General features: G+C 37.9%; 1 protein-coding gene across 1 annotated transcript; it reads right to left on the bottom strand.

The window, feature by feature from the left end:
- Positions 1 to 11,146: 11,146 nt before the first annotated feature.
- Positions 11,147 to 11,983, bottom strand: LOC126704966 (uncharacterized). Its single transcript, XM_050403942.1, has one exon. The coding sequence runs from the start codon at positions 11,981 to 11,983 to the stop codon at positions 11,147 to 11,149; it is 837 nt and encodes a 278-aa protein (XP_050259899.1).
- Positions 11,984 to 19,139: the final 7,156 nt, after the last annotated feature.

A 19,139-nucleotide genomic window follows, 5' to 3' on the forward strand; every position in this document is an offset into this window, starting at 1 on the left:
TGTTCATCAATCTCTGGTACGTTGCTCTTGCATTCTTGAGTCTGAATGACATCATTTTGTAGTAGAAGAGTCCTTTACTGGTAACAAAAGAAGTCTTCTCTTGATCGGCCTCCTTCATTCTGATCTGATTGTATCCTGAGAACGCATCCATGAAGCTCAAAAGTTGATGTCTCACGGTCGAGTCTACTAGGGTATCTATCTGTGGGAATGGGTAATTATCCTTGGGGTAGGCTCTATTGAGGTCCGTGAAATCTACACACATCCTCCACTTTCCATTGGCCTTTTTTACCATAACCACGTTTGCCAACCAGTCAGGGTAGTACACTTCTCGAATGAAATCTACTTCCAGCAACTTCCAAACCTCCTCAGCTATAGCTTTCTCTCGTTCCGAGGTGAATACTCTCTTTTTCTGTTGGATGGGAGAGGATAAGGGAGATGCATTCAATCTGTGAACTATGACCGAGGGGTCTATACCTGGCATATCCTCGTGACTCCAGGTGAATACATCCTGATTTTCTCTCAGAAACGTCGTGAATGCTTGACGTACTGGCTAACTAGCCAACATACCCACTCCAATCGTTCGCTCGGGCCTTGAGTCATCAAGGGTTACTTCCTTTAGTTCTTCCACCGGCTCCACTATTGTTCATTGTTTTTCTATGCGCATGGTCTGCTAGTGATCATTCATCTTTAGCATGGCAATGTAACATTCATGAACTGCCACTTGATCTCTTCTTACTTCTCCTACCCCATACTCAGTGGGAAACTTGATCATCAAATGGTAGGTTGATGTTACAGCCTTCCATGAGTTCAAGTAGTAGGACGTCCCAATATGGTGTTGTATGCGGACGAGTAGTCAACGACTAGGAAGGTCACGTCTTTCGTGATCTGCTGAGGGTAGTCTCTAACCATCACCGGTAGGGTGACGGCATCTAGCGTATACATCCTTATTCCTCCAAATCCTACGAGCGGGGCATTGGTTAGGATCAATTGTTCTCTCTCTATTCTCATCTACTGAAAAGTTGGATAATACAAGATATTAGTAGAGCTCCCATTTTATACCAGCACCCTGTAAGTGTTATAATCTCCAACCCGTATACTGACTACGAGTGCATCATCATATGGATGGTGGAGGCGTCGAGCATGTTCCTCTGTGAACCCAATTACGGGATTGTCGACCCGTGCCATCTTTGGGGCATACCTTGTAAGTTGAATTTTCTATACCATCTGTAGGTATGTCTTACAAGCCTTTTTGGAGGAACTGGAAGTACTGCCCCCTATAATCATCCTTATGTCTCCCAAGGGTGGCCAGGGTCGTTCGTTTTCTCTCCAGGCTGGTGCTTATTGGTTTTGTTCTATTCCTTCCTTACCGATGAATTTTTGCAGTTTCCCTTGCCTAATGAAGGCCTCTATCTACTGCTTCAGGTCATAGCATTCAGTCGTGTCGTGACCGTAGTCTCGGTGGAAACGGCCATATTTATCCCTGGATCTCTTGTTAGGATCACCCTTCAATTTGTTGGGGAATGTCAAGACTCCTTCGTCTTTGATCTGCATCGGGACTTGATCAATCGAGGTATTCAGGGGGGTGAAGCTTGTGAACCTCCCTGTCGGGGGTTTGGATCGTCGATCATCTCTTTTCTCTCCCATTCTTGCCATCTTTTGGCCCCTATCCTACCAGGCTTCCTCCTGCCTCTCTCTTTTCTTAGGCTTCTCTTCGTGGGCCAACAACGTGTCTTTAGCATTCTTGTACTTGGTGGCCCTATAAAGTACATCTGACATGGTTTTTGGGTCATTCTTATACAAGGAGAATAGAAACTTACCCCTTTTGTAGCCCGTTCGTGAAGGCTGCCACGAGTATCTTGTTGTCAGCTTCGTCAATCGAGAGTGCTTCCTTGTTGAAGCGGGCGATATAAGACCTTAGCGTCTCATCTTCCTGTTGCGATTAGCTCATTAAACATGCGATCGACTTCTTATATCTATGTCCCCCGATAAAGTGTGAAGCGAACTGGCACTTAAGTCCTTGAAAGTACTGATGGAGTTGGGCGTCAACTTGCTGAACCAAATTCTTGCGAGACCCCTTTGTGTGGTAGGGAAGGCTTTACACATGATCTCGTCTGCCACTCCTTGAAAGTGCATCAAGCTCTTGAAGGATTCCAAGTGATCTAGAGGGTCCTTGGTTCCGTCGTAGCTTTCTATTTGCGGTATGTGTAACTTCGGTGGTAGGAGGAAGGAGTTGATGGATGTAGTGAATGGTGAATCGGTTTGGTGGACTAAGTCGTCGAGGTCGCTAGACACTCTCCCTCTGAGAGCATTCATCATAAAGTCCATCTGTTCTTTCATCATCTGCATCTTTGCAACAATGTGGGGTGATGCCGAATAAATGAGGGATGGACGGCTTAGGTCTTGTCGTTCCGGTCTGCTCAAGGCGTTAACTACCCTTTGGCCCCTCTTGGTCTCTTCATTCAACACTGGTATCTTCTTGGTCTTCCTCTTGGGTACCCATTGCTGTGTTCTTCTATCGTAGCTATTCTTCTAGGTCTTGGTTCTATTTGGTGAGACGTTCCACTACTGCTATGAGGGTTTGGACCTGCCTTTCTAGGGCAGTGGCTTGCAGCTCGTCTCCCTGAACGTTGTTGGTGGTCGTCATCGAGCGAGTAAATACTATGAAACACTTTGTTCGGGAAGCGTTTGTATGGCTTACAAGTCAAGTTTCCCACAGACAGTGCCAACTAATGAAGTTGAAAAATCACCAATAAGCCACACAGTCCTCGCACACTTGAAATAGTGCCTGCACAACAAAAGAGAAGACCCTAACAAAGAGCACCGATGCGGTGCCAGCCAAATACCCTACGAAGTTCAAGTTAGAATCTTTTCACAACTCTAGAGTGCCAGAGCTGGGATCAATTATGTGTACCTGTTTTCTGAGGGTCTTTGGGTTTTTGTAGTAGCGTAGAATCGAATTTCCTTAACTTGCGTCACAAGTCTTTTCCTTATAGGGAAGATCTCCATTAATGAGCGTATATTCCAGAATCCTCCTTGTGTTAGAATTCCATTCATATAAAAACTCTATGGACTAGGGTCAATTGTGAGGCGCAAACCGTTTCCCTTTAGGGTTTCTTGGAGACCACATAATGATTAATTGAGTGCCACGTGGCCTTTATGTCCGTCCACCCTTTCATCCGTTCACGTAGGATCCGCCCACTATTAGCCCATTTGTCTAGTAATCCATCCGTCTAACCTGATCTGTCACCTCCAGTTTTCTCCTTCTTCATTTAATATTAAAAAATTGGATCAGATGCTGATGTGTATAAGTATAAGAGACCATGTCAGCGCTTAGGTGGCAAAAAAAGCCACATCAACTTTAAAAAATAATTTTATTTTCTTTACTACTTTTTTCCGTTTTGTATTTTTCTTCTTCTTAGTTTCTCACAATTTTCTTAACTTGGCAAAATTTCATTTTTATTTTATTGATATTGGTTTTTTTTCCTTTATTGCAATTTTTTGGTAACCAAACAATAATTTAGTCCAACAATCTTAAATCAACATAGGCCATGTTGTTTCTAAAAGACTAAATCCTCGCCTAAAAGAAAACCCAGATGTAGATCCACCAAACCCAATTTCAAACTAATTCTAGATATTTCAAACAAAAGCCCCAAATTCAAAGATTCAAACTAATCCCAAAATCCTTGGCTACAAACCCAAATCCACCAATACCCCAACCATCCAATACCATCCTAAACCCAAATCCACAACAGAGCTTGATCCATGGCCAATAACCCCAAAGAAAACCAGATCCAATCGATCCCAATCCCGACCCACTTAACTCGGATCTCCTCGTCTCAAGTTCGACCAGCATGGACCTAGCCTCGGATCGTCGCCACCTTGTGCAGCAATAGGATCCCATGAGCTCCTCATCACACATGGACATTGGTCAGAATGACGGAGATTAAGTCGAAGGATTGGCTATGACGTTGGAGTGACAGTGATTGTTGGCTTTGGCTCCTCATCACGCACAGAGAGAGAAAGAAAAAGAGAGATATGAAATATTACTATTTAAGAAATTTGGTTTTGTTTTTGTGAGATTGTAGGTTTATAAAAAAAAAAAAACAAAAAAAAATATAAAAGCTTATGTGGCTTTTTTTGCCACCTAAGTGCTAACATGACCACTTAAATTTAGACACATCAGCATTTGATCTAATTTTTAAATATTAAATAAGCCAAATGTATAAAACCATTTGCTACATAAGTATCTTCCGTTAGTGAGTTAACGACAGGAACCAAATTGACTGTAAATTTACAATAGTAGGGACCAAATTGATTGATACTAAAATATAGAAACCAAATTGACTGTAACCCTAAAATGTAGAGACCAAAATAGTGTTTTCGCTTTTTTTATTTATTTATTTATTTTATTTTTTTTAAGGTGAACATTTTTATGGACTTTGATTTTGTACTATTACATTTCAAATGAGTGGTCACCAATGCTCTCAGGTTTCAACTGCCTCCTAATCTTCTAGATTTTGTTATTTATTTATTCTTAAATATTCATGGAAAATGTGGAAGTTTTATCGGGGCTCACAAAAAAGTTGAGTCAATGTCCACCAATGTTGAAGCTTCAAAAAAAAAAAAAAAAAAAAAAAAAAAAAAAAAAAAAAAAAAAAATCTTACGGGAAATACTGACCATTTGAGATAGGTTTGAATATCTCTTATTTTGTTAAAGGTGAAAATTTATTACTGAAAGTACGGTAAGTAAAAGTAAAAATTAATTGAAATAGTATAGTAAGATTCATAAATAGTACTAAAATGTATAGTGAAGCCTATAAATAATAGTAAAAATAAACTGAATGGTAAAATAATTTATAATTTTCATGCAAATCTTAGTGTGCGTTAGGGAAGCAATGAAAATTATAAATTCTTTTTATTTATTTTTGCTACTATTCATGAACTCACTGTACTTTTTGATATTATTCAAGGATCTCATTGTATTATTTTTGCTAATTTTTACTTTTATCTACCGTACTTTCAGCAAAATAAACGAATTTCAAACAAACACTAGTTTGACAAAATTATTTTTGCCAATTTATTTTACTATTCAGCTTATTTTTGATACTATTTATTGGTACTATTATACTATTTCAGTTAACTTTTACCTCTATTTACAGCACTTTTAATAAAAAGTTTTTAATTTTAGCAAAATAAACAAATACCAAACAGACCCTTAATCTCTTAAAAAAAAAAGTTTATTAGATTAAACAGATAATTGATACGTGAACATTGTAATTTGTACAAATAAGAATGCAACCATAAAACACAACTCATTCTCAGAAAATCACTGTGTTGTTGGACTCGCCACGCCGCCTTACACTTTGCCAGCTTGTCTCGATCTTGCACCTCGCCGGACACCAGTGGCATCTCTACTACCTCTCCCTCATGTTCTTGAGAACTTTCTCTGAGAGAAAGGTAAAGTAATTTGATGACCATGAAATCTCATAATCCAAACACACACACACACACAGAAAATCCTTATACAAAACTTTCTTCTTTCTTTCCTACCTTCAATCTCACCCATTTTGATTTGAAGAAATGAATCCTCAGCAAAAAAATTGAATCACCAATTCACCATGGTATCTGAAACAAGTCAACAACACACACAGAATGAGAGGTGGCGTTAGGTGGAAAGAGTTTTTTTTTTTTTTTTTTTTTTTTTTTTTTTTTTTGGAGAAAGAGGAGGAAAGAGTTAATGAGAAATGAGAATGCCAGGTTTCAATTTGTTTTTATTTTTATTTTTTAAAGAAATCTCTTGAATGCGGTCCTTTATTGCCACGTTACAACCATGCACATGAATATTTCATAACCATACTCAATGGGAGAAATTAATAAAAAAAAAGGCTTAGTTATAAAATTTTAATATACTATAAATAACTTTTTATATCAAAATAAAAGAATAAATTGAAAGGGGATGCAATTGTTGCAAGCTTTTGTTCCACTTTCTTAATTTTCTTCTTCAAATCATTGGTAAGAGATTCGGATGATGAAAAGGTCTTTGTGACTACTTTTGCTAATTTTTGCTGGTTGTCAAGAATCTTTAAAAGAGCTTGAGTTTGAACCACAACATTCTCTGCTTGCCAATTTAAAATTGCCTCTGTTGACGAGACTTGTTTTCGGGTTCCATCTGAATTAATTCCAACAGGAGTTTTGATTTTCCAAACATGTCTTGTGTTGGCCTGGGGTGGTCAAAGTTTTCTAGTGTAGGAAAATCTTGATCATAAGAGGATGAAGGTCTGTCAATAGTGTAGGAAGGTAAAGGATTTTGTGTTTGGGTTTGTGAGAAAGGAGGAGGATGATATTTATGTAATTGAGGGAGGATATTCTGGTAATATGGAATCAATGGAGGTTTGGGCTTATGGTTAGGATCTTGTTTAGGCTTGGGTTCTTTGCATGGAGGAAGAGAAGACTGGGGTTTCTGTTTTTTGGTTCTGGGATAAAAGACATAATAGTCAAATTTTCCAGAAGGTTCTCCTAAGAGATCTACTTCAGGATCTCCAGTTTCATATCTTTCTTTCAAGCTTTGCTGGAGAGAATTTTTCTTTCTTCTTCTTAGTTGATCATCATCATCAATTGATTCTTCTTTGCATTCATCACAATCACAAATATCCCACCATATATGACTAGAAGATGATTTTCCTTCATAACAAGATTTTCCATCTTCACAAAATGCTTTAATTGCAAGACCTTTTTCAGCAACATATGATACAAGCTGCAACATTGCCATTTGAGTTGGAAGGTCTATCAATAGTGTAGTAGGGTAAAGGATTTTGTGTTTGGGTTTGTGTGAAAGAAGGATGATGATATTTATGTAATTGAGGGAGGATATTCTAGTAATATGGAATCAATGGAGGTTTGGGCTCATGGTTAGGATCTTGTTTAGGCTTGGGAGTCACTTCATCAAGTAGTTCAGCTGATCCAGTCCAATAATCCTTTCTTTATCACGAAAGAAAATGGAAAAGTAGAGATGGAGCTTCTCAATTACAAGATACTTATGCAGCTACACTCCTTGCTGCTGCTCCGGTGTTAAAAAGGGCAATGACAGGGGTAGGTCTGGAATATGTGTCAAGGAGAATGTGAACTTGGGCAATAAAATTTTATAACTAAGCTTTTTATTTAATTTCTCCCATTGAGTATGGTTATGAAATACTCATATGCATGGTTGTAACTATATATATTTATATATATATACACACACACACACACACACACACACACATATATATATATATAGTCTGTATATTGAAAGGAATTGGAGTCTATCCTTTTGGTAATTTATATCTTAAATTGCAATTTTAATAAGTGCTAGATAAACACTCAGTTATTTTAGAAAATGCTTTTTGACAGTTTTTACTAAATAATTTGCTTTTAAGAAAAGTCTAATTTCATTCCCCACTTTTTTAAAACACCATTTTATCAAAAAGTACAATTACATAAAAACTCAACTAAACTCACCCTAAGATAATTTATACACACACACACACACACACACACACACACACACATATATATAAATATATATATATATATGTATATATATAGTAATTTTGAAACGGTATATTGATATTGATCTGTATCGAAATATTTCATATCCCTCACTAAAAAAACTCAAAATCAATTTATGTTTGCTTAGGAATTAATATTTCTTATTTGTTTTATGAAAGTTATGAAAAATACATTTGAAAGATAGAGTTTTGTATTTATTTGGACTATTTTAGTCAATTTTTATATTTTGACTAATTTAATATGTATATTAAATTAATTATAACATCATCACGGTTCGACTTTGGTCCAACTTTAAAAACCTTTAACATTTCCCTTTATAGTTCTTTGAACGGTTCAGATTTGAAAACCATGGTTATTTCAAGTATAAACATGTCAAAGTTTAATTGGCTAGAACTACAAAATGTTCCACAACATTATGCTCTCTGGTTTAAATTTTAATTTTAATGTAACATTCTGGAACTTAATTGCTAGCCAATGTCCACGTTCTCATTTGGAAAATAAAAAAGGTATCTTGGGCAGCCTTGTGAATTGCCATAACAACATGAGCTCATGTGAAAACTATATGATCTTTTTTTTTTTTTTTTGCTTCACTACATGTGAACTATATGATCATTTGTAGGTTAACTGATCGTAAATGTCAAAATCTTCTCCTAATAGAGAATTATTGTAAAATTAAAGGTGAGATTGTTTAAATATTCAAAAAAAGAAGAGAAATAATGGTTAAAACTACACAGAAAAGTTCCATCAAAAGAAAACACATGCATTGGTCAAAGTTTTTTTTTTTTTTTTTTGAGAAATGGATACTTGCTAATATATATTAAGCAAAAGAGGAAGAATCATCCAATACAAAAGACATAATATCTGTTGGAACACACTCCAACCAGATAAGAGAAGAAAAAAATTGTCTCGCTTGCTGGGCTAAGGCATGAGCGACCGCATTACCTTGCCGACGTACGTGAGCGAAAGATATACTCCGAAATGAGTTTGATAGGTAAGCAATATCCTTGAAGAGATGCCCGCCTCGAGAATTCTCCATACCGGTTCACCTTAAAGAGTTTACCACAGACTCAGAATCACCCTCGCATATAAACTGATCAAAACCCGACTCAGTGGTAAAGCTCACAGCGCGCCTGGCAGCGAGGAGTTCAAGGATTTCCACTGTTGGAGGTTTCACGATTTGCTCGGATAAAGTAGCTAACACCCGGCCCTCACTGTTGCGGACTACTACCCCAATTCCGGCCATATTAGATTCTGCAAACATGGCACCATCATAGTTAGTTTTCATTGAACCTGCACTAGGAGGTTGCCATCTGGTATGAGAAGCTCGGCGTCTGTGGGAATGGTGACTGTCCAGCCCCCTGAATTCACAGAGGTAGTTCTTGGCATAATCAGTGATATTGCGAATAGGCAGGGGATTATCATTGAGGCGAGCTTTGTTCCTTTGATACCAAATTGACCACGCCGTAATAGCAAAGAACGGAAGCAAAGACGGTTTGACTCGGATTTTTTGCAGAACTTCCGAGAAAGAAACAGGGGCCGTTAAGCTCTTGTCCACCCATTCGAAATCTGTCTCCCAAACAACTTGGATGCAACTACAACTCCAAAGAGCGTGCACAACAGATTCCGAGTCCCCAAAACAGCGAGCACAGCCCGATTCCTGGAGAATTTTTCGCTTCATAAGGTTATCTTTAGTGGGCAGCGAGTTGGTGCAAGCTTTCCAGAGAAAATGCTTGACCTTCCCAGGCACCTTCAGCTTCCATATGATTTTCCAGAAGCCTTTCTGCGAGTCCAAGACTTGAGGCCGATTCATTTCAAAATTATGGAGCTCGCACAGGAGTTTATAACCAGACTTTACCGAATATCAACCCGATTTTTCTGTTCTCCACACCAAAGTATCGGGTTGAGGAGTAGAACACAGGGGAATAGACTTAATGAGACTTGCATTAGGTGGAAAAAAGCACAGGTCAATGAGGTTGGTATTCCACCAACCCGTTGTAGAATTAATCAAAGATACAACTGTGAACTCTGGTGTTAGATGTACAACAGGAGAGCTGATTCGACCATCAGGATTAGGAAGCCAAGCATCTCTATAAATCCAAACAGATTCACCACTGCCTATTCTCTAGAAAGCTCCTTTGTTAATTAAATCTTTAGGCCACAAAATACTTTTCCATGCAAAAGAGCCCGTAGAAGTCTTAGCTTCAAAAATTGAGCAACTTGGAAAATACTTTGCCTTGAACACTCTGCAAAAAAGAGACTCCTTATCATGAATCAATCTCCACACCTGTTTAGCCAACATGGCTTTATTGAATTTACATAAGTCTTTGAAACCAAGACCCCCTTCACTCTTTGGTTGACACAAAACCTCCCATTTTTTCCAATGAATTTTTCTCCTATCACCCCTTTGACCCCACCAAAACTTCCGAATGAGCATCTCAATGTCTTGGCAAAGCCCAATAGGCAATCGAAAACAACTCATTGCAAACGTAGGGATGGCTTGAACCACCGCCTTCAAAAGAACTTCTTTGCCTGCTTGCGACAATAATTTCTCCTTCCACCCTTGGAGTTTACCCCACACCCTATCCTTAATGAAATTTAAGCTCGCCTTTTTTTTCCTCCCAACCACCGTCGGTAAGCCCAAATACCTTTCATACTCCTTTATTTCGGCCACCCCAAGCAAATTTTTTATTTCTTCCTTTGTAGCACTAGAGGCATTGCTACTGAAAAAGAGGGTCGTTTTATCCGAGTTAATTTTTTGATCGGATGCACGTTCATATTTTCCCAATATCTCCTGAATTTTTTCCACATCCCCCACCCTAGCTCGGTAGAACAATACACTATCATCTGCAAAAAAAAGATGAGAAATCTTTGGACCATTTCTGCAAAGGGAAACCCCCTCAATATGCTTGTTGTCCACTGCATGATCAATTAACCCATTTAAACCTTCGGAACATATTAGAAAATGATAAGGGGAGAGAGGATCACCTTGCCGAATACCTCGAGTTGGCACTATATGACCTTTAGGTTCGCCATTGACTAAGATCGAATAGGATACGGATTTTATGCACTCCATAATCCATCCTATCCACTTCGAGTCGAAGCCCATTTTCTCCATGATCCTTTGCAGAAACACCCATTCCAACCGGTCGTATGCTTTACTCATATCCAATTTTAAAGCCATATGACCCATTTTTCCCGTTCTTTTTCTTTTCATGTGATGCAACGTCTCAAAGGCCAGCAAAATGTTATCGGAAATAGCTTTGTCCGATTGAAAGGCGCTCTGAGATTCTGAGATAATATGGGGTAGCACATTCTTCAACCTATTGGCCAAAACTTTCGAAACAAGTTTATACAAAATATTACATAGAGCAATTGGACGGAATTCAGTAACAAATTCGAGGCTTTTCACCTTAGGAATTAGAGTAATAAAAGTGTGATTCAAACCTGGTTCAATTGAATTTGAATTTAGACAAGAAATCATAGCTTTGACTACGTCATCCCCAATGCTCTCCCAATAATGTTGGAAAAAGATTGGCAGCATTCCATCTGGGCCCGGAGCTTTTAGCGGGGCCATTTGCTTCAAGGCTTTCTCCACCTCTTACTTTGAGAAATTTCTGGTTAAACAATTATTCATATCATCGGACATCACCTTTTTTGTATGTTGGACAACTTCCTCAATGTCATGCGGATTAGAGGTAGTAAACAATTGGTTGTAATATTCAACAATCATCTTAGAAACTTTTTCATCACTTGAAGCTATTCTTCCCCGAGAGTCTCTGAGTTCCGTAATGCTGTTTCTCCTGAAACGCTGAGACGCCCGGTTATGGAAATAGCTAGAATTTTTATCCCCAGAGATCATCCAGTGCACATGACTACGCTGCTGCCACATTTTTTCTTCCACTCTAAGCAAATCTGCCACTTCAGATTTTAATTGAAGAAAAAACTCCACACTCCCTCCTTTTGTTGCATCCTCTTCCGCTAATTTTAGATTCTTTTTTTTCTCTACCAATGCACTTACCACATTACCAAAAGAATTCTTACTCCAATCACGCAACTGAGTTTTGCATGTATCGACTTTCATCATAACTCTGGGCATAGGTGGTTCCGAGGAGATGGTCTTCCAGGCGTTCTTCACTGTGTCATGGCAGCCTTGCTCTTCTAACCAAATATTTTCAAAACGCCAGGGGCGTTGAGGTTTTAAGCTAATCCCATCAGGAAGGACCAAGATAGGGTTGTGGTCCGATGAAGCACACACTAGAGTTTTCACTTTAGTTGCAGGAAAAAGATTAAACCATTCTGTTGTACACACAGCCTTGTCTAGCCTCTCCCAAACAATACCACCATCCGGATAAGTTTTGTGCCAAGTGAATTTACAACCCACAAAGCCAAGATCAAACAACCCACATTCATCTAATGCTTCACGGAATTTCAGCATTTGACCATAAGGTCTTAACCGGCCTCCCAACTTTTCCTATGACTTCAAAAGTTCGTTAAAGTCACCTCCAACCAACCACGGTACTGAGAAACGATTATTTAGTTCTCGTAACAAATCCCATGATTCCATACGAAGCTGGGTTTCAGGAGCATCGTAAAAACCGGTAAAGTGCCAGACATTCACCTTTCCTCTATTGATCAAGACGTCAATATGATTATGAGAGGAGGACATGACTTGCAAGTCAAAGTCCTTCCAAAACAACACCAAGCCACCACCACGAGTTAAACGAGAAACTCCATGGTGATGACCAAAACGAAGCGAATCACGTAAACCGGTTAGCCTAACCTCATCCAGCCATGTTTCGGCTAAAAACACCGCAGTAGGATCTTGTGCCCGGACTAAATCGCCAAGCTCTTAAACTGTCTGCCGGTTCTCAAGCCCGCGACAGTTCTAACATAGAAGACTCATAATTCCCGGCGGAGTTGCTTCGCAACCTCCGCCGATCCCATTTGTGTAGTAAACAACGTGCTCTGTTTTTCAGCTTCTTCCTCTGTTTTTTGTTTTTTTTCCTTCACTGCATTAGCTTCCTCACGGGCCTAGGCTTCCCTTATTTTGCGTTTTGGGCCTTCAATCCCATAGGGTGCTTCCTCCATTAACTCAGAATTGAGCCTAGTTAATAATCTAGTCCACTGGCCTTTTTTTCCTTCCTTTTTTGGGCTTGGCCCAACTCCAGCTTTTTCTTTCCTACCCAGTCCATCCAAGCCTTTACTTATATCAGCTTTTGCACTCATTTTGCTGTCCGCTGCACACTCCAACCAAACCGCCTCTCTGCTCTGACAGCCTTCAGCTTTTTGTAGTTGTGAACCTAGTTGACCCTCTAAGCACCCTATTTTCTCGCATGGGACATGATCATACTTTTGTAAGTCACTGTCAATTTCCTGAAGTTTTGCCATAAAAGGGTCTCCCTCAGCGTATGTTCCCATGCTGGTTGGAAGAAAATCAGAGTTTAATGTCATAGGTAAGTGTTCCGCATCACCCATCGAGACTCTACCTCCACTAGTGTTCACGTCGCTATCATTGGTTTGGTGCGCGGAAGTTGGTGATGAGGAAGAACCAGCTTTACCCTGCCAATCCGTCATCAAGTCCACATCAGTCCGCAATCTTGAGGCAACCAGAGGCACAACGACATTTAATGCATTCCCTGTTAATACCGAGGCTTCCGTTTCGGCTTGTCCTCCAGAGGGAGGATGGCCAGAGTTTTCTGATGATGATGAAGTATCCGTTTGAGCACTTGAGTTCGCCTATGACTTCTCCCCATTTGATTTATGACCCCCTCTGTCTTCAAAGAAGCCCGATACATGAACAACAGATTTTTTGATGTTGCCTATCTGAGAGGCACGTATAAAAGGTCCAAATTGTTTATCCTGAGGTTTAAGAGAACCCTTACTTTCAATCCACAGATGGCAATCTTTCTCATCGTGATCAAGGCGCCCACACCAGTAACATATGATGGGTAATCTTTCATATTTGAAGGAGACCTATACTCGATCACCTTCTTCCAGATTAACTAATCTTCCCCGGCATAGTGGTTGTGTCACATCCACTTTGACCCTCACACGCACACAACATCCTCCTACCTCTGTTGGATGAGTTTCGGAAAAGCACACCTCACCCAACGAATTGCATATATCTTCTGCCACTTCCTCAGACATGTATCTTATTGGAATATCGAAAACTTGTACCCAGAGAGATGTTTTGTTAAATCTAATATCTTGTAATGGAGTGTTTTTCTCATACTTCTGAATCACCACCAGATGTTTATCAAACGTCCAAGGCTCACTGCTCAGAACCCGGTGAATATCTTCCTGGTTTTCAAAGACAAACAACAGCACATGGTTGCCCATATTTTTTATTGTGAACCCCTTAATCGCTCTCCATAGAGGTTTGAAGGTCCTAGCAATAGCATCAACGTTCAATGCTCTTCGGGTTAAGAACTTTGCTGCAATGATATGTTCCTTGGATCCTTGATTTTTTCCCAACGTGATTTTGTCTCCCTCTCTGTCCAACAATGAAAATTTGGTCCATTGTTTTGATAACTCTTCCATAACAACTGAGCTCAGATAAGAACGAATAGAAAAGGATGGAAGTAGGAAATTTAACTATAGAGAAAAGAAAAATTAAACTGTTTCCCAGACCCCTTGAAAGGATGAAACCACTAGCTCTGCAGATAACAATGTTATCTCAGAGGAAAAACGATCCTTCAAAAGAAGGAACAAACTATTTCACAACTGGCGGGAGACTTGGAAAAGCCCAAGTCAAACGCCAGAGGAAAACTGAGTCTAATCTCAAATTCTAGATGCATTGGTAAAAGTTAGATACGCTTTTTCTTTTGACCGTACTGAACTAATAAAACCTTGTCAAATTTAATGTAACTGTATATATTATCGAGAGCGAGAGAGAGAGTATAGAATGAGGATTTTATTTTTATTTTATGTTTCTAATTTATAATGCTTCACATGATGCCATAAGGATGTATTCAATGACGTAACCTTATTCCTACTCTCTCTTCTCTTTCTTCTTTTTTTTTTTTTTTTTTTTTTTTTTTTTTTTTTGGTGTGTGTGTGTGTTTTTTTTTTTTTTTTTTTGTTTAGGGGGGGGGGGGGGGGGGGGCTAAAAACTCAAAGAATCGGTGCCTCCAAAATTATTTCCTAGTCTCCTAAATTTTTTTTTTATCTGCCTAATCTCCAAATTAGTATCTTTTGTAAGTTAAACCCCATGTTCTTCTTTAAGGAAACTCAAGCAGTTGTAGAACTAAGATTTTAATTTGAGGGACAGGACCAAAGAATAAAACTAAAAACAAAAATGGTTCTTAATATATTAATCAATATTAATACAAGTAATAAAATAATTACTTAATTAAACATAAAATTAATCGTCACACAAAATATAAAATAAAAGATAATTTATAGTTTATTTTGAAATACCTAACAATAATTAAAAGATATAAACAAAAATAATCAATATATATTGGTCAAAAACTCAAAAAAGTAACTTATAATACTAATCCAAAAATATGAAATTTAAATAGATTATTTGATTATATAAGAGTAAATTGAGAAAAGAAATTAATGAACAAGTATTCAAAGTTTAACAGCCGAAAGCAAAAATTTTTAGGGATAATTATATTTTAAACTATATAATTGAGGAGATGTAACAAATTAAACCATATAATTTCAAAAATAATAAAGTACACCCTAAAATTCAAAAATAAAATTTATAGTTTTTAAAATTTTTTTTAAAATATACTATAATGTTTTAAAAAGTAACAAATTAAACTTTTAGCTCATATTAAACTCCAAAACATTGACATTCCTCTTAAATGGAATGAAATTTAATTGGTTACTTTTGGAATTATAGCATTTAATATTACTTTTAAAATTTTAAGGTTTATATTGTCACTTTTAAAATTATAGAGTTTAAAATATAATTTACTCAAAATTTTAGAAAATTTTTATAGTATTTTGATTTCTTTTCAGAAATTGTACCATGCATCTTTTTTTCTTTCTGCCCTAACTTTTCTTTCCAATTACTGAAATTCTATATATAACAAAATGTCTTCAAAAGGGTGTTTCAATATTTCAGAAAGAATTTTTGAAAAAGAAATGGAATGTAGACGATAAATGGTAGTTCACCAAGCCTTTACCATTTGGTTTAACTAAAAATAACTAATAAAAAAAAAAGGTACAACAACAACAAAATAAATGGAATGCAGACTATAAATGAGAGATGTAAATTTTGTCCTTTTTTTCCCCCTTTTTTTTGGTGAAATAGAAGTATAAGAGCAAAAGTTAGGCCGTTTTTAGGCTTTTTTTTTTTTTTTTTTTTTTTTTTTTTTGTAACGGTACTTTAGGTTAAGTAATGTGTTTGAGCCTAATGAGAGAGTGTAATTAAAATGTGTATGTGTGTTGCGATTTAGTTTGTTTCTCAAAAAAGAAGTATAAGAGTAAAACACCAATCTAAAACCAAAATTCCTAAAATAATAAGGCTTACATCCAACTCCTTACTTGCTTAACAACGTGGGATGAGAAGAAACCATTCGGTAGTAACTATGTAATAACGAATCGTAAAGATATATGTAACTGTCAATCCCTTAACGACCCAGATTTTTTTTTTTTTTTTTTTTTTGTATTTTGGAAATTTTGGTCCGCTTATTGCTAATTAACAAATTTGAACCTAGTTGATTAATTACTCAAATATGCTTGCAAGATCATTTTGTAGGGACACGTTTTACAACCCAAGCTCAAAATGTATGGGATATTGGCCCAATGAGCTCAGTACAATAAATTTGTAGAGAGTGGATCGAAGAACTAAGCCCTAATGAATTGGACAACGACTAGTATGGATTTATAGGATGATCAAGCAAAAACAAGAAGCACTGATCTGAATGAATTCACTGTCCAAGGAGGTAAGTCTCCATATAAATCAATTAAACCAATTACAAGTATAATTTTGATGGCTACAATGTTCCCTTTTCCTTTTTCAATCCTCTCCTCATGAAGGGTCTTTACATTATATAGCTCCCTTTAGACCATCTTGATCCTACACTTGTTGATCATTTGAGTCCTTACTTGAGTACCTGTCCCATCAGACACCCTCTTTGGCTTTCTGTGAGTTGTGGTAGCCAAGACAGCACTGTTTAGGGGTCTTCTCCATATAAATGCGGCCACAAAAGTAGCTGCAGTGCATTCAATGTGGTGGTAGCAGCTTTCCCTTAGATATTTTTGGGTTCCCCTCCTTCTCGTATGTTCATGATGCACATCTCTATCACTGGAGCTTCTTGGAAGGTCACCCTGATTGTTGGAATACATATTTGAACTATATTTATCATACCCGAGGAGAAATTCCTCCTCGGACCACCTTCCACTCATTCCTTACTTATGAGACTCTAAACTGGAATCACCTATAACTATTTATTCCTCCTCGGACCATTCATGTTCTCGGCCCAAGCTCAAGGCCCAATATATGATTTGGGCCCTTAACCCTACAATAGCCCCTTAAAACTCTGGTTTTTTCCTCTCATCAGAGGAGAAAAGTGGGGTTTTGATTTTTCATGCGTTAATATTGAAAGTTCAAAATGTGTATAAAACACTTTGAACGTTTAGATCCCCAATTTACAAATTATCAATTCAAGCTTATTATCAAACAATTAATGTGCGGAATATGAACATAAGCTTAAAACAGAATTGATAAACAATCTAAACCAAATAAAATTACATCCACAGTAGAAATTAAATGGAAAAGATTAAGGGAAGAGAGATGCAAACACAAGGACAACACATGATGTGTTATCGAAGAGGAAACCGAAGCCCTCGGCATAAAACCTCTCCGCCGTCCTCCAAGCGGTAAACAATCCACTAAAGAATGTAGTTGGGATACATAAACAGCAGAAGATCCTCCAAGCCTAATCTACCCAGTGTACCTAAGCCCTCCAAGCCCCTACCTTAACGAGGTTACGCCGAACCTATTTCTTCTTTAGCTTACCGGATTCCGCTATAAACCATAACATCAACCAATATGAAATTGATCCATTCCTAACTGCTTCCCAAGCACCAAATGGCTTTCTCACAGATGTGGGTATGATGAGAAAAGGTTTTGGTAATGTACCTCTCAAGGATGTAACAATGGAGAGAGTGAGAGTAGAGGAATTTGAAGAGTCTCTATGTGAAGATATGGGATGAGTCAATCCTGTTTTTCTCTAGGGTTTCTGAAAGTTCAATAAGTGTATAAAACACCTTGAACGTTTAGACCCCCAATTTACAAATTACCAATTCAAGCTTAATATCAAACAATTAATGTGCGGAAAATGAACATAAGCTTAATACAGAATTGATAAACAATCTAAACCAAATAAAATCACATCCACAGTAGAAATTAAATGGAAAAATTAAGGGAAGAGAGATGCAAATACGAGGACAACACTTGATGTGTTATCGAAGAGGAAATCGAAGCCCTTGGCGTAAAACCTCTCCGCCGTCTTCCAAGCGGTAAACAATCCACTAAAGAATGTAGTTGGGATACATGAACAGCAGAAGACCCTCCAAGCCTAATCTACCCAATGTACCTAAGCCCTCCAAGCTCCTACTCCAACGAGGTTACGCCGAACTTATTTCATCTTTAGCTTACCGGATTCCGCTACTTGACCATAGCATCAACCAATATGAAATTGGTCCTTTTTTAACGGCTTCCCAAACACCAAATGACCTTCTCACAGATATGGGTATGGTGAGAAAAGGTTTTGGTAATGTACCTCTCAAGGTTTTGACAATGGAGAGGAAGAAAGTAGAGGAATTTGAAGAGTCTCTATATGAAGATTGTGGATGAATCAATCTTGTTTTTCTCTAGGGTTTCTCTCTCAAAATTCTTTCTGAAAGCTCTCTGAATATCGTGGGTATAAGGGTATATATATAGTAGGGTGAGAAAGAATGTGAAAAGTCAGTTTTTCCCAAACAGGGTGTTTTGGCGACTTGGCCTCGCGACTGGGTTGAGTTGCGAGTTCAAGCCACAAGCTAACGGGCTGGCTAGTTTGGGACTTTTGTCCTATAGTGCAACAGCTAGCATGACTCTTCAGCTTCTGGCATGCTTGTCACGTGTGCAACTTCTGACGGCTTGCAAGCCACGAGCCACCCGCGAGATCCAGTTGCGAGTCCCTGCTTTTTTGCACAATCTTGAGCATTTCTTCACACTCTCTCACACACTACTCTTACATGATTCCCACCTAAATACAGGGTTACTAATTGCTAAAATACAAGCAAATTTGGCACGGAATAAAGCCAACAAGATGGTTGCTAAATTTCAACTTTACAGTCTCCCCCTTTGGCTATTCCGTGACAAAACCCTAAAATAAACTCTAAACTTAACATGTGAGTTGGGAATAGTTGAATAAAACTCACTCACACCTAACTCTAGAATCTGATAAGCTCTTGAATCAAATGAACAAGAATCTCCTGAAACATAACAACACGGTATCATCATTGTATGTAGAAAAACTTGTAATAGCATATGAGACAAGCACAATGCGATCAAGCAAAATGGAATGAGAAATAAACTATGGCTTGACCAAACAGGTAATCACTATAAAATAGTGACTACAATGCTC

This window comes from Quercus robur, chromosome 11 (assembly GCF_932294415.1).
Source record: "Quercus robur chromosome 11, dhQueRobu3.1, whole genome shotgun sequence".
NCBI lineage: Eukaryota > Viridiplantae > Streptophyta > Magnoliopsida > Fagales > Fagaceae > Quercus > Quercus robur.

What these genes read in the sequence shown, in the direction of transcription:
- LOC126704966 (XM_050403942.1), bottom strand. Translation starts at nt 11,983, where the DNA reads ATGCTGAAATTCCGTGAAGCATTAGATGAATGTGGGTTGTTTGATCTT.